The 17,251-nt window shown below is 44.3% G+C and overlaps 1 protein-coding gene across 1 annotated transcript in view; it reads right to left on the reverse strand.

Annotated features, from left to right (window-relative positions):
- LOC126251447 (uncharacterized) overlaps window positions 1-17,251 on the reverse strand; it is a 516,817-nt gene that overhangs the window by 28,403 nt on the left and 471,163 nt on the right. The window contains exon 13 of the mRNA XM_049951875.1: window positions 6,656-6,813. Coding sequence (XP_049807832.1) covers window positions 6,656-6,813 — 158 coding nt within the window. The remainder of the gene's footprint in view (window positions 1-6,655; window positions 6,814-17,251) is intronic.

The following is a 17,251-nucleotide window of genomic DNA, read 5'->3' on the forward strand; positions in this document are numbered from 1 at the left end:
CTGGCACTACAGAGAGCTGTCAGCTAGTTTCACAGCAGTGTCTGTGTGGTTGACGATTAGTATCACTTTCTCCTTACAACAGAAGAAGTCGCTAGGTACTGAACCATCTTCTAAAGGGATGTATAAATGGAAAAGGGTCACCATGTTCGTAACTTTGTCCTACAGATTATCTCACTCGCCTACCTCATACTAATTGACTTTAACTTTCTGTTTATCTACCTGCTTTTGATTTTCAGTGGTGGTTCCACATCTATGTATCACCCTATATAATTTATAGCATGTAGAATACTATCTTAGGAAGATGATCGTCAGTTTTCGACAACTTCCCAAAGCTTCTTAGTTAAAAATGATACAGAATTGTTCAGACTATTGTATGCGTTCGCTAATCCATGAAGGCATCGTACTATTCTTACCTTAAATATGTTGTTGTTGTCGTCTTCAGTCCTGAGACTGGTTTGATGCAGCTTTCCATGCTACCGTATCCTGTGCAAGGTTCTTCATCTCCCAGTACTTACTCCAACTTACATCCTTCTGAATCTGCTTAGTGTATTCATCTCTTGGTCTCCCTCTACGATTTTTACCCTCCACGCTGCCCTAAAATGCTAAATTTGTGATCCCTTGATGTCTCAGAACATGTCCTACGAACCGGACCCTTCTTCTTGTCAAGTTCTGCCAAAAACTCCTCTTCTCCAAAATTCTATTCAATACCCCCTCAATAGTAATGTGATCTACTCATCTAATCTTCAGCACCACATTTAGAATGCTTCTATTCTCTTCTTGTCTAAACTACACTCCTGGAAATGGAAAAAAGATCACATTGACACCGGTGTGTCAGACCCACCATACTTGCTCCGGACACTGCGAGAGGGCTGTACAAGAAATGATCACACGCACGGCATAGCGGACACACCAGGAACCGCGGTGTTGGCCGTCGAATGGCGCTAGCTGCGCAGCATTTGTGCACCGCCGCCGTCAGTGTCAGCCAGTTTGCCGTGGCATACGGAGCTCCATCGCAGTCTTTAACACTGGTAGCATGCCGCGACAGCGTGGACGTGAACCGTATGTGCAGTTGACGGACTTTGAGCGAGGGCGTATAGTGGGCATGCGGGAGGCCGGGTGGACGTACCGCCGAATTGCTCAACACGTGGGGCGTGAGGTCTCCACAGTACATCGATGTTGTCACCAGTGGTCGGCGGAAGGTGCACGTGCCCGTCGACCTGGGACCGGACCGCAGCGACGCACGGATGCACGCCAAGACCGTAGGATCCTACGCAGTGCCGTAGGGGACCGCACCGCCACTTCCCAGCAAATTAGGGACACTGTTGCTCCTGGGGCATCGGCGAGGACCATTCGCAACCGTCTCCATGAAGCTGGGCTACGGTCCCGCACACCATTAGGCCGTCTTCCGCTCACGCCCCAACATCGTGCAGCCCGCCTCCAGTGGTGTCGCGACAGGCGTGAATGGAGGGACGAATGGAGACGTGTCGTCTTCAGCGATGAGAGTCGCTTCTGCCTTGGTGCCAATGATGGTCGTATGCGTGTTTGGCGCCATGCAGGTCAGCGCCACAATCAGGACTGCATACGACCGAGGCACACAGGGCCAACACCCGGCATCATGGTGTGGGGAGCGATCTCCTACACTGGCCGTACACCACTGGTGATCGTCGAGGGGACACTGAATAGAGCACGGTACATCCAAACCGTCATCGAACCCATCGCTCTACCATTCCTAGACCGGCAAGGGAACTTGCTGTTCCAACAGGACAATGCACGTCCGCATGTATCCCGTGCCACCCAACGTGCTCTAGAAGGTGTAAGTCAACTACCATGGCCAGCAAGATCTCCGGATCTGTCCCCCATTGAGCATGTTTGGGACTGGATGAAGCGTCGTCTCACGCGGTCTGCACGTCCAGCACGAACGCTGGTCCAACTGAGGCGCCAGGTGGAAATGGCATGGCAAGCCGTTCCACAGGACTACATCCAGCATCTCTACGATCGTCTCCATGGGAGAATAGCAGCCTGCATTGCTGCGAAAGGTGGATATACACTGTACTAGTGCCGACATTGTGCATGCTCTGTTGCCTGTGTCTATGTGCCTGTGGTTCTGTCAGTGTGATCATGTGATGTATCTGACCCCAGGAATGTGTCAATAAAGTTTCCCGTTCCTGGGACAATGAATTCACGGTGTTCTTATTTCAATTTCCAGGAGTGTATTTATCGTCCACGTTTCACTTCCATTCATGGCTATACACCATTCAAGTACTTTCAGAAAAGACTTCCTGACACTTACATCTATATTCGATGTTAACAAATTTCTCTTCTTCAGTAACGCTTTCCTTGCCAATGCCAATCTACATTTTATATCTTCTCTACTTCGACCATCATCAGTTATTTTGCTCCCGAAATAGTAAAATTCCTTTACTACTTTAAGTGTCTCATTTCCTAATCTAATTCCCTCAGCATCACCCGACTTATTTCGACTAAACTATAGATTTAATAAAATGTGTGCTGTGCGTTGGACATTCGTGCTACGTTAAAAGGAGGTCCGGAATGTTCCTTTCTGTAATTTTAGATTTTAGATTGGCTAAAATTCGGTGTTTAACGTACACTGTAATGGAAAGCAATGCGGAAAGATAATTTTACCGATTTCAGTTTTTCGGCCAGCGAGACTGCACTGCTTACCTTATGTCATGTTCTTCGTGTTGTCTATATGTCAAACGTTGTAAGTGAATTACGTCTTAAATATAATATGTTCTCTCTGCCTAACCTGCTAGTAACATACATTAACGATTTCAGGTTTGTGCACACGAACTTTTCTTCACCCTATATATACAGGGTGTCCCATTTATCTTAACAACCCTAAATAACTGTTTGTCCAGATGCAAATTACAAATGTTTCAAGCAAATGTTTTTTAGCCGTCAGGGGGACATCAATCAGCATGATTGCCTTCGTTGTAGACTTCTTTTTACAAAGAACTGAACAGCGGTAGGGGCAGGTAAATACAAGGAACATGCATTATTGGTCCAGTGACAACCCTCGATGGCTTAGACAGGTGGAACATCAGCGTCAATGGACAGTTAATGTCTGGTGTGGGATTCTTGGTACTACAATTATTGGCCCTTACTTCATCTATGGTAGTCTAAGCGGCACAGCGTATGTCAACTTCCTCAGACGAAGTCTTCCTCCCCTTCTGGATGAAGTGCCGCTGAGAACCCGAATGCTTATGTGGTATCAACACGATGGATGTGCAGCACATAATGCCTTTCGTGCACGTCGTGTTCTGAACCGAAGGTATCGTTCCAGATGGATTCAAATGGTTCAAATGGCTCTGAGCACTATGGGACTCAACTGCTGTGGTCATCAGTCCCCTAGAACTTAGAACCACTTAAACCTAACTAACCTAAGGACATCACACACCTCCATGCCCGAGGGAGGATTCGAACCTGCGACCGTAGCAGTCGCACGGTTCCGGACTGCGCGCCTAGAACCGCGAGACCTCCGCGGCCGGCCCAGATGGATTGGTGGAGGAGGAAGAGTTACTTGGCCTGCTAGGTCTCCTGATTTAAAACGTCTGGACGTTTTTCTTTGGGGATGCATTAAAGACGATGTCTATCACGATACTCCGACAACTCTATAGGACACGCAGGAACGTATCGTGCTTGCTTGTAATTCTCTTCAGCAGGCAACGCTGGAAGCAGCGGTAGGACTTTTTTAATGCCACCCTGTATTTTTATTCGGTAATTCATTTCCTCTCCTAAAGACCTGTTCAAAAATTTATCACAGTGTACCATTCACTGAAACACAACGTTATTAATTACATAACACAACATTGAGCCTGCGATCACAAACTCGCCCACTTGCTGGAGTTGTCAGAAAACAAATGAAAGCCAAGTAAAAGCATAACACAAAATTAACTGTGAGTCTCCTGTACGATTGCCCAGGAGTAGAATATTCAAAGGTGCTCAAAGTGGTGACCCTGGACATTGATGCACTAGTGTACTCATTGAATGAAAGAATTGCTTACTGCTTCCAGTGTTGCCTGCTGAAGAGAATTACAAGCAAGCACGATACGTTCCAGCATGTCCCCTGGAGTTGTTGGAATATCGCCATAGACATCGTCTAATGCATCCCCAAAGAAAAACGTCCAGAGGTTTTAAATCAGGAGACCTAGCAGACCAGGTAACTCTTCCTCCTCCACCAACCCATCTCGCAGGATACCTTCGGTTCAGAACACGATGTGCACGCAAGGTATTATGTGCTAGAGCTCCATCGTTTTGATACCACATAAGCATTCTCGTTCTTAGCGGCACTTCATCCAGAAGAGGAGGAAGAATTCGTTTGAGGAAGTTGGCATACTCTGTGTCGCTTAGACTACCATTGATGAAATAATGGCTTATAATTGTAGTACCAAGAATCCCACACCAGACGTTAACAGTCAATTGACAGTGATGTTCCACCTGTCTAAGCCATCGTGGGTTGTCGCTGAACCAATAATGTATGTTCCTTGTATTTACCTGTCCTTTGTTTGAGAAGGAAAATTCATCGATAAATAGGACATTGTAGAAGAAGTTTGGGTTGGCAAGGGTTTGCTGATGTGCTCACTGACAGAACTGTACACGATTCAGGAAATCATTCCCACGCAATTCCTGATGTAGTTGTACATGCTAAGGATGGAACAGGTGACGTGTAAGAATACGATGTAGACTGGTTTTAGGAATGCTAATCTCGTGTTCGAGCTGTCGTGCTCACATGTCGATTCATAGCAACGGAAGCCAGAACAGTAACTTCTGCAGCTTCGTCTGTGGGAGTTCTACGACGATTGCGTTGTCGTGGATTGAAACTTCCCGTTTCCGGAAGCGTCGCTACAAGAGAAGAAAACATCCGTCGGGAAGATGGGTTCTTGTCAGGATATCGCTCTCTGTACAGTTCCGCTGCCTGCGTAGCAATTGGCCTACCTTCAACAACAACAACAATAAAAGAAAAGTTATGTCGATGCAGTTTGTAAGAAGGACAGCCTTTACTGTATGCCTACTCTACACAACAGTATTTCAAAGGACTAAACTACTGTACTAAATGTACCCGTACATAGGAAAACAGTATTGCAATTACTGTTCTGCTAACTTATATTCCCCATAGACGAGAAACACTTCTAACTTCTCTTTGTTGGTGTACATTCTACTCACACAATTCATGGTTGACGGAACGACGGATGTGCATTCTTCTTATGTTTACATTTGTCCTCTGTAAACGTCAGCACGTTTGTTGATGTACATTCTACTCACACAACTCATGGTTGACGGAACGACGGATGTGCATTCTTCTTATGTTTACATATGTCCTCTGTAAACGTCAGCACGTGGATGTGTTCCATTACCCCGAGTACCTGCACTAAGCGCTGGGAGCGTCAACGTCAATGTTGTGTTGTGTAATAAATAAGGTTGTGTTTCAGTGAATGGTACAGTGTGATACATTTTTGAAGAGGTCTTTAGGAGAGGAAATGAATTGCCGAATAAAAATACTGGGTGCCATTTACAAAGTCGTACCGCTGGTCATATCTCTGTAAAAAACAAAGCTACAACGAAGGCAATCGTGCTCACTGATGTCCCCCTGACAGCTAAAGAACATTTACTCGAAAGATTTTGTAATTTCCATCTGGACAAACAGTTATTTAGGGTGGTCAAGATAAATGGGATTGTGTCAAGAAGTAGATATGGCCAGTCTGACACCACTTCGACAAAAATAAAATAGAAGCTTAGCCTAACAGAGAAAGTAAGAAATCCTATGACTCAGCTGAAAAAGGAACTCATAATTTATTCCAATTTAATTTCATTATGACAGCATGTTGCAATAACACTGAGCACTTCCACCAAACTTGGGAGAAACTGGATATTAAGACAAATAATGAACCATGCCGAATTAAAATTGTTACCTGTCATTGTTGATATGCGCGTATTTTTGTTACTCCACAATATTATCTCTAAGCGCATTGACGCATGAGGAAAGTTCCTGTAATTAATCCATAATATACTCCTACTAATCATTGTAAAATATTTTGCTGAAGAGCATCAATGGGTTTATTTTTCTAATAAATTAAACAAATAAATGAAGTAACTGTGTGAAGGTGCTGTATGTGTAGAAAGTCAGATGAGCCAGTTTTTTAACCACTATCACACAGCTTAAAAAATGTTATAATAATTTCGTTGACCTGTTGGGAAAAGGAAGGAAAAAGCAAAGAAGAAATTGAAAATGTATTTAACACCTGACTGAAACTGAGATACAGAAACGGACAGCATCATCATCTTGCCTAAGAAACATCTGAGAGATCATGGATAGAATCTGATAAATAGACAGTGGGGATTAGCTGCTACAGTCGTCACACTTTTTGCGTGTATGTCAGCAGCTTGTACTGCTATTTATGACCTCATATCAAATGGGACTAGCTTTCGTGTATATGGAAACCATAATTATTCTTTTTAGGACGTAAGTGAATATTCGTGGGAAATTAATTACTAACCATATTTCTTACATCACCGAACTCCTACGACGTTATTCAACCTCCCAATGTGCTCATTCACGGCCTTTCAAAATCAGACTCCCAATAAAGGAGGAACAAGAAAACACATCGGTGCCACAATGGAATGTCTGACTACTCACCCCTCTGAGAGGGTAGTTGGAACCCCAGTTCGGAAGGATTCCACTTGTAGGAGCGCCGTTGTCGGCCGCGAACACAATGATCGAGTTGTTCAGCATGTCTCGTTTTTCCAGGGCAGCCACAACTCGTCCCACGGATTCATCCATCTTCGAGACGACGGCTGTCAGAAGGAAAGATTGTGCACTGTCTAGTCCCGAAATGCAGCTCATACACTGGTAACACGATACATGTATGTGCTGGAATCAAGTAATTATTTTCTCTTTTAAGCCACAGAACACATTTCCAATATCTTTGTATTACAGATTGACGTCATTCCATTTTCCACTTTTGTAAGGATAAGGTATCTGTTAGACCAGATTCGATGATCAATTAATGAACAAAATTTTTAATCGAACTGGATTTGAAAGAAGTAAATATTGTGCAAAAATTCTGCACCACAACAAACCCTAGGCAAGTAGGGTGACGGCTTACATTCAAAAGTTAGGCCAAGAAGAGAAGGACTAAAACTGAATAATAATGATTTTAACATATGGGTCGTTTATCACCTGTCACGATTGCTTATCTGTACTAGCCTGTATTTATGTACAGTCAATATTTCCTCCAAGACATCCTAATGTAAAATTTAAGGTACTATGCAATCGTAGACACTGGAGATTCTTGTTTTTATCGTATCTTAACGATTAGAAGCAAAGTGTATCAGATCTATGTCTATCACATAGCAACCACAAGATTCTATTTTAGTTCACCTATTGCTTTTTGCAGATGATATAAGTATAGAAATATAAAATACTACTAGTCGCCTCGCTTACAAGGCAATTGGTAAAATATTTGAAAACATCATCAAGTTGTTCGCTGAATTACCGTTGAATGTTGGGAAGCCGCAATACATGCAGTCAGTGTTTCTCATGCAACACCAGACTATATGGAAACATATTACTAAATACTAAGGTACAAGAAGTAGAAACTGTTTAGGATTTCTGACAACACATTGACCGCAACCTTTACCGAGGAACTTACTGCCAGGCATTAATAAAGCAACTCAATCAACTACATTTTCAGAGTGCGTGACTACTACTATTGGTGATTTAAAGTGAAGAAACTAGTTCATTTTACATGTTTACGTTCACTAATGACTTATGAAATACAGGTCCGCACTGTCGTTTATTGACCGAAACAGAAACTTACAGAGTATCAAACCATATTCGCGATTGGATGCAGTAGTTCGTTGCTAATAGAACTCAAGACTCCGTTCTTAGTGGAAGAAACGTGATGAGTGTAAAGTTAACTTCTTGAGTAATCCCAGGGAATGCTACAGGGATTTTTTCAATGTTTGTTTGGTGTTTCCATAGTGCTACCTTCCCTGAAGCTGGAATTCTGGGGCGAATAGATTTAGTGGGTTAAGGTAAATTTTATTTAAGTGTTAGCTAGGAATTAGGGTTCGCGGTCCTTGAGCCCTATTGGGGTGGTGGTTACAACAATTTGGTAGTCACTGGGGTCCCTCCGAATGTCACGAGGTATCTTTATGCGATGCCACCGTACAGGGACTACCTAGGCAGTGTAGTCGGGGTGGTGAGTTGTATGGCGTAGCAAATCGATTTTTACCAATAGTTTCCACTTCGTATCCATGATTTGTTCTCTGATCATCGGCAGTTGAGCTTCAATATGTAAGTCATAGATCTGGGCCCACCGAGGAGCACACAAGACAAAACATAAACACTGATTTTGAATTATCTGTAGAGGCCTCACATTTGAGGGGCTGGTAATACCAAACATTGAGCAACCGTACAACAGTGGAGGCAGTATCATTACTTTCTAAAGCAGGAGTTTGTCGATAGATTCATTTGGACACTGTCCAGAATAGGAAACAGCTAGTGCAATACATGAATAACACTCTTGGCCTGGATATGTGGTTTAAAGGGTAACTTACGAACGAGTACTTTACTCTAGTGGACCATGAGAATTCGTTGTTCTGGAGTAGGAGCCTGTTCCGCAAGTTAGTAGGCCTTCGGCGAGTGAAAAGGACTGCCGTGGTCTTGTCAGTACAAATGTGGTTCGCTGTGGCCCATTTGTCATTTAGCACTACTTGTCGCTGCAGTCGACCGATTGCTGCAGTGATCCGTCTGCTGCTAGTTAACAGAGCGGTGTCGTCCGCAGACTGGGCCAAGATGATGTGAGGTATCACAAGTAAATCATGAAGTATTTGGAGCAGCTTATCCCTCCCGCCAGGTTCTGTCGTAAGCATTCTCAATGTCCAGAAACACGGCAGCCGTATAGCTGGAGACGTTCATTATGTATGCGATGTATTCCGCGACTTGGAAGAGTTACCGAGCCAGGTGGCGCAGTGGTTAGCACACTGGACTCGCATTCGGGAGGACGACGGTTCAATCCCGTCTCCAGCCATCCTGATTTAGGTTTTCCGTGATTTCCCTAAATCGTTTCAGGCAAATGCCGGGATGGTTCCTTTGAAAGGGCACGGCCGATTTCCTTCCCAATCTTTCCCTAACCCGAGCTTGCGCTCCGTCTCTAATGACCTCGTTGTCGACGGGACGTTAAACACCACTAACCTAACATAACCTAACCTTGGAAGAGTTGGAGTTCCCCGTCAGAGAAGGCTGAAAACCAAACTGGTCCGTTCTGATAACATCATGCTCCATGATGACAGGTCGTAAACAGATCGTGAGGAGTCCTCCTAAAATTTTTGATAGTGTCGGTAAGAGGCTAATAGGCCGGTAACTGGCGGGATAGCTTGGGTCTTTCCCTGTTATAGGCAGCAGAACTACGCGGGCCACCTTCCAAGGGTCTAGGCAGTAGCCTGTTCTCATAAAAGAGCCTCGTGATGAGCACAAGAGGTTTTCGTGGGATGTGCTTAAGGTGAGGGTGTAATTCCACCTGGTCCAGAAGCGGAATCCGACCCAAAGTGTCTGATGATCTTACAGGATTCTGCAGCCGTTGTAATGTTCGGGTCATTACGCTGGACCGCTTCCCTGATGTCTTGAGCTCTCTGACTAGCCCGTTCCGGATCCGCACCGTTTCTCATTTGTTCTAGTCCGTTTTTAGCCTCAAGAACGGAAGAAAAAATCCTACTTTTACCAGTAGACAAAGGCTTTTGGAGCTTGAGAGCTCTCGAAGATGGTTTATGGTTTCAGAGATTGAACATCTAGCTCCAGCGATTGCATATTTGAACCTCAATGACAGCTATGCTATCTTCAGATAGTTATTATCTGTGTTACACTACCTATCTGTGCAGCTCCCTTGAGAATCACTTCGTATCTCTCTGGTCAGCCCCATTTCGAATCGTTGCCAGCATCTCCTCTCTCTATTTTTGAGGGTTCTCAACTCTTGCAACAGTGCAACAGTGTCTTGGCATGGTGTTTGTCGTTTGTGTGACAGAGGTCCATTGGGAAGCGCAACGTATTTTCCTTGAGAGAGTAGAGATGACATCATCTTTCTGTTCAGTTGCAGAGACATCTGCGGTAGGGTTAACATTAGTATTAAGCCACCACTCAAATTGTTCCCTGTGGGTTATAGTTGACAATGGGGTAGGCAGGTAGAAGCGAACCTCTGATATCACACCAACTACTGGCTGGTTGTCAGACATCAAATCGTTCAATGTTTGTAAACGGAGATACAGCCTCAATTTCTTTAACATCGCTATATACAAAATATCTGTATTCCATGCTAGATTCGACAGAAAGTGGATGGTGTCGTCTGGGCCAAACGTTATTGCTCCAGTTTGTGAAGGTGAACCCCCCGTGGGTTGTTGCGTGTCGAGTTCTACGTGTAGTGTTTAGCGTTAAGATAGTGGCTGAAGAGTGCTTGCAAATCATCCTCCTCAAACGGCCGCTGTGCACTGATATATACCACAACCAATGGGATGATTCCATAGGAAATCGAGATGGTGATCGCTGTGGCTTCCAAAGTAGACAGCAGAAGCAGGGTGGCTGGTGCATGAGTGACGGATTTCTTGAGAAAGGCTGTTTTGCCTCCCTACGACAGTTCGCACGGTCAGTCCTGTATGCTGTCATGTCCTTCAGCTTAACCGATTGGGTACGATGGAAATATACCCGGTGACGAGAAGGATATGGTACTGAACAATGAAATGTTCCAAATCGAGCTTCTTGTGCATAAGGCCGTTTGCATTCAATACGCAAAGTGAGTAGTCGGTGGTTCTTCAAGATCTATGGGCCACTGCTGTGGATAATGCGCGACACGGCCCCATCACAAAAGACCGTAAATTTCATAAGGGTGTTAGGTGCAGCCGGAAATTTGCGCAGTTTATTTTTGACGATGGTGAAGATGTTTTCATTCTGCAGTGACATGCTGAAGTTCTTGAGACTGCTAAATATTCCCTGATGTTCCGAGAAGTCGAATGATGACTGTCCATTATTTGAAGTGTTCGGCTTTGAACATCCCGTCAGTGATCTGGTTGAGTTAATTGACGTCGTGGTCCGAATCTGGCGAGCTGGCAGCGTTGGAAAATCCTTAGGAGTTGAGATATTCGATTCTGCAGCAACTTTCGTGACTTGCTGTTTTCGTTCCCTGATTACTAGTCTACATCTACATCTACATTTATATTGCGCAAGCCACCAAACGGTGTGTGGCGGAGGGCACTTTACCTCTCTTGTTCCAGTCGCGTATGGTTCGCGGGAAGAACAACTGCCGGAAAGCCTCCGTGCGTGCTCGAATCTCTCTAATTTTACATTCGCGATCTCCTCGGAAGGTATAAGTAGGAGGAAGCAATACATTCGATACCTCATCCAGAAACGCACCCTCTCGATACCTGGACAGCAAGCTACACTGGGATGCAGAAAGCCTCTCTTGCAGAGTCTGCAAGAGCCATGTAGGTCCTCAGGGTTTACTGAAACGCGGTGCAGCCGCGCCATGTAGCTAGGTGATCACTTTCACTGTTTGCACACATCGCTTTCTGAGTGCATGGTGGTTGACAGTTCTTGGACTGTTGGAGCAGTTTATCCCTCCCGCCAGGTTCTGTCATAAGCATTCTCAATGTCCAGAAACACGGCAAGGGTATAGCTGCAGACGTTGATTTTGTATACGATGTATTCCCCGAATTGGTAGGTAAATTAGAGTATTTGGTGGTGTGGAACAATCTCGAACACCGTCTACACTGTGGGATCCCTCATTTGCATGGGAGAATTCAGTTTCAATTCTTCTATCCATTTTGTGGCGTACGTTGTCTATGGAATCGCTAGTTGGACATGCAGGCAGGGAGGCACAGTAGACAGGCTATACTGGAAGGTTGTTGGTTTTGTCATCTCTGGACTTAAACTGATGAACAGCAAGTTTGGGAAATTCAAATTCTTTGACTATATTTTATTGATCACCTTGAGATTCTTGACCGCTGGCAAGTGGAGTGTTAAGAAAGGGATCTTAGATTGTTGGAAGATTCACCATGACAGTCGTTGGTCTTTCTAATGGTACTTAATTGTGTCACCCTTATAGATACTCTGATGAGCCCAGTGACATGTTTCTTCAACTCTGTGTTTAGGGACAGACATTTCCCTGTATACTGGGTTGTGACGGGTGGACCTATCACTGTCAGTGTTTTTGTTGCTTGAGATTTGCTAGGTGAAGTAATGCTTGAAGCAGCGGTGGCGGGAAGTGTCGTCGACAAATCTATCTGTTCGACTTCAATAGCGAGCAGTTAGAAAGCACTGGTATTCATCGTCGTCGCCTGTTGACTTCATAGTGTCTTGATAGGTCACCGATATCGGGTACGCCTGTTATCGTGTTTGTGGTGTCACAGCCAGACACCACATGTGCTAGGTGGTAGCTTAAATCGGCCGCGGTCCTGTAGTACATGTCGGACCCGCGTGTCGCCACTGTGTGATCGCAAACCTAGCGCCACCACAAGGCAGGTCTCGAGAGACTGACTCGAACTCAGCCCAGTTGTACGGACGACAGAGCTAGCGACTAGACGTACGAAGCCTTTCTCTCTCATTAGCCGAGAGACAGAATAGCCTTCAGCTAAGTTAATGGCTACGAACTAGCAAGGCGCCATTAGCCTTACAGTGATTGTAATTAGAGTCTCACTTGTGTTCACCATAGAGATGTACAAGAAGACATTAAAAATAAGTATATGAGAAGCTCCGTTCTTTTCTTCATAGCATTAATTACGTATCCTGTTCCAGTACTTCACGCCCGTCTGCGTTAGTCTCGCGTGCCCTTTAAGCCACCTCTATCTACAAGGTGTTGGCCCAGCTGCCGACACATCAGTGTTCACATGATTCTTCTGACGTGTTGGTCTCTCCTCTTCCTGTCTGCGTCGGTTATCGTATGATCTTGGTCTGCTAGCCGAGGTTGAATGGTCATAGTGGGAAGAGTGTAGTCAGTAAGTGCGACCGTCCTTACGCTGAGCTCTGCGCCTGACCTTGATAGTTGTCTGGGAGGACGTAGGCTGGTCGTTCACACACGGGGCCCAGGCCCTACCTCTGTCTTCGTTGTTGCCGTATCAGGGTGTGACAAATCCAAAGCCTGGGTTTTCACAATCGAATGTCTCGCCGCCATAGCGTTGGTGGTCGTCTCGGTAATACTGTCGCCATAGCCTAGATTGTCGTATTCGAATGACCGTCTTACACTGCACGTTAGAGCGTCAAAATCCCGAGATGGGACGCTCCAAATGTTCAGAACTGGGAAGAGATCCGGCGGACTTTTAGACCAAGGTAGGATATGGCAAGCACGAAGACAAGCAGTAGAAATTTCCATCAAGCGCGGGCGAATATCACCCTGCTTAAATGTAAGACCAGGATGGTTTGCCATGAAGGCAACTAAACGGGGCGTTGGAATCGCCTACACACCGCTGTGCTGTGAGGGTGCCGCAGATGAGGACTAAAGGGTTTCCGCTATGGAAAGAAATGACACCACAGTCCATCGTTCGTATTTGTCAGGCCATATGGTGGGCGACAGGTTTGTAACCCATCGCCGTCTGGGGCGCCTCAAGACACGTCTATAGCCTGCAATGTCATTGACTTCAGTGATGAGTTCCGCTTCGAACTGATTCCCGATGATCAGCTGAAACGTGTCTGGAAATGCTCTAGACAGTGGTGGCGTGACATTCTCACTGTAGCCCACCGTACGGCTCGACAACCAGTAGTGATGGCCTAAGATGCCATTTCTCTTCATAGCAGGACCCCTTTGGTAGTCATCCACGGCACCCTTAAAGCACACCGGTACGTTGACGATACTCTACACCCCGTTTTGTTGCCTTATTGCAAGCCAGCCTGTGCTTACATTCCAGGAAGATAATGTCGGCCTCGACGAGAGTTTCTGCCGGTTGTCTTCGTGGTTGCCAAACTCTGTTTTCATCAGTAAAGTCGCCGCATCTCTCCCCAACTGAAAACGTCTGCAGTATTATGGCCAAGGTCCTGCTACCAGTTAGGGATTTCAACAATCTAACGTGCCGGTTGCACAGGGATTGTCACGTCCTTCGGTGGAACATGAAACAACTCTGTCAATCAATGTTAAGCCGAATGAAGACCAGAGATGGACCAACGCGTTACTGGCTTGCTCAGTTTGTGAATATCTTTCTGTTGAATATTTCTTTTAAAAATTATAATCTTACATGTACATCACATCTACAGATTTTCGTCCAATTCGGATAACCCCTTCGTGGGGCGTCTCTGTGTTACATGTAATCTATTGCGCATGAATGGCTGAAGAGGTCCACTACTGTCAGAATACATTATTAGTAACAAATCACTGTAAACAGTAACTACCGTAAAATACCTAGGAGTGACGATAAAGAGCAACCTATAGTGGAATGAACACATAAAGCAAATCGAAGGAAAAGTAGGTGCAAGTCGCAGAGTTAGTGGAAAAACTTAAGGATATTAAATTAATCCCCGAAAGAAGTGACTTATAGAACACTCATTCAACCTATTCTTGAGGATGTGTCAACGGTCTTGAAACAACGCCCTGAAAGATTAATAAAAGAGGTAAAGAAGGCCAAAGAAGAGCGACGCGTTTCGTCGCAGGATCGTTTACTCGACTCGGTTGGAGAGAGTTACAGAGATGCGCAATAAAGTCCACGTAGAGATACAGCAAGAGAAACGTTCTGTTTCATGGAGAGGTTTATGGTTGAAATTTTGAGAGAGTACATTCCAACAACTACTTCTTAATAGATCTGTTCATAGATGTCCTCTGTAATAGTCAACATATTTTCTCAAAAAGTAGAGAAAAGACATTCTTTCTGATATTTTCTTTTTCGTTCGTGGCATTCAAAATGTTCTTGAGAAGAGCTGGTTTAAACTTACGATTCTTAAGGTAAATGGTTTTGGTGTTTGATAGCACAAATGAAGAGCGGAAATTCCTAACGTTCTGTCATTTTATCACTAAACGCAGTTTCAGTGCTGTTGTGTTCTCGCTACTCTATTGCATATCCATAGATTTGTTCAAAGTGTCACATCCTGAAGAATTGTTTCAAACGTCCACAGTTAAATGGCGCATGGCAGAAGAATGGTAAGCGAGCCATTGTTCCGCATGGTTTACACAAGACTGTTGAGTCAGGAAAAGATATGAACCAATTACGTGTGATTCTAACTAATAAACTAGACTTCTCTGATTTGCTGTAACATTTTTCCCAATGCAACTTTATAATGTCACCAAATGTAGTATGTTTATCAATTCGAAATAGATGTTAAAAATTCTTATTCTGAAACAGATGAATGAAAAGAAGTCGACACCTTCAAAACAAGGGAAGACTATGGTCATTGTATGCCACAACATACTAAATCTGAAACACCAGCCAAGTTTATCCGTTGAGGAGAAAAAAGAAAAAAAACTTATTGAGTGCAGTTCTACTAACTAAAACATTACTTCCATATGTCTGTACCTGTGTTGTCACAAATGAAAGGTAGTGCTTTAGTGTTAACTTCAAACAAAAGTCTTCTTATTGGAACTTTCAGTTCCCTGGAATGCCACCTAGAATATTTCTAATATAGTATTTATACTGTAGCTTGTTCAATTATTTATTGCAGCGAAGAGGCGAGTGGTACAATTCTGTAGTATCAGAACACCTTCCCCATTTTTTGGATACAAATAAGTCATATACAGAATTTTTCTACCAAATTTCAGATTTGACACCAATATGAGAATTGTGAGTCCGCCTTCATGAAAACAGTTTTTGTTGTTTATTTATTGATTTATTCCGTAGACTAGTTCCAGCGACAAATATCCCCATCAACAGTAGTTTCTTGAACTACATACCCTGAAACACGGCAACAGGTTATGCCTACAACTAACAACAGAAGAAAATTACTACATACAAAAGGCTATACTGTAAGGAAAAACGTAATAAACGAAAACACAACACTTTGCAGCAAAACATACTTCGCCGCTCTGAGAGAAGTGACACACGACACAGAACAAAAACCACACTTACGCACTAGAACCACTCCTCGATCATGTACAGAGACATAAATAACAAACAGAAGTTGTCAAAACTGCCGCTACAATTTTCATAGCCTTCTCGCAATATTCGATACATTTCTCGTGACACGTACAAATTGCAAGATGGCGTTTTGTTTTGGATTATGAATGAATTGGGAAAGTTTACTTTTTATGTGTATAAAATTATCTGCAAGCAGTCCAACGAACGTGACTACGCGACAAACTAAGTAACAGCTCAGTACATACCAATACAGTATCCAGAACACTACCGCAATGCCAACTGTATAACACTGACACACGTAAGCTCACAATTTTGTACGAGGGCGAGTCAAATGAAAAACTTAAATATTTTTTAAATATTATTTATTGTGCAGAAGAGGTACAAAGCTGTATCACTTTTCGACATAATCTCTCCCATGCTCAATGCAAGTCCTCCAGCGCTTACAAAGTGCATAAATTCCTTTAGAAAAAAATTCTTTTGGTAGTCGGCGCAACCACTCATGCACCGCGTGGCGTACCTCTTCATCAGAACGGAACTTCTTTCCTCCCAGTGCGTCTTTGAGTGGTGCAAAGATACGGAAATCACTGGCGGGAAGGTCTGGTGAGTGTGGTGGATGAGGAAGACACTCACGCAGGTCTGTGATTGTTGCAACTGTTGTACGGACAGTGTGGGGCCTTGCCTTGTCATGTTGCCAACGGACACCTGCTGATAGCAATCCACGTAGCCTTGATTTGATTTCAGAGATCTGTGTATGATGCGCTGGTGACAGTGGTCCCTCTAGGCATGTAATGCTCCAAAGTGACGCCTTTTTCGTCTCAAAAGAGTGTCAGCATAACCTTCCCTGCTGATGGTTCTGTTCGAAACATTTTTTGGTTTTGGTGATGAGGAATGGCGCCATTCCTACTCGCTCTCTTCGCTTCCGGTTGGTGGCAGTGAACCTAGGTTTCGTCCCCAGTAACGATTCTTGCAAGGAAGCCATCACCTTCTCGTTCAAAGCGCCGAAGAAGTTCTTCACAAGCATCAACACGTCGTTCATTTCAGAAGTCAGCTGCCGTGGCACCCAACTTGCAAGACACTTTGTGAAACTGGAGCACATCCAGCACAATGTGGTGTGCTGGCCTATGACTAATCTGTAAACATGGTGCAATGTCATTCAGTGTCACTCGACGGATTTCGTTCACTATGGCTTCAA

The sequence above is a fragment of the Schistocerca nitens genome, chromosome 4 (genome assembly GCF_023898315.1).
Source record: "Schistocerca nitens isolate TAMUIC-IGC-003100 chromosome 4, iqSchNite1.1, whole genome shotgun sequence".
In the NCBI taxonomy this organism is placed as follows: Eukaryota; Metazoa; Arthropoda; class Insecta; order Orthoptera; family Acrididae; genus Schistocerca; species Schistocerca nitens.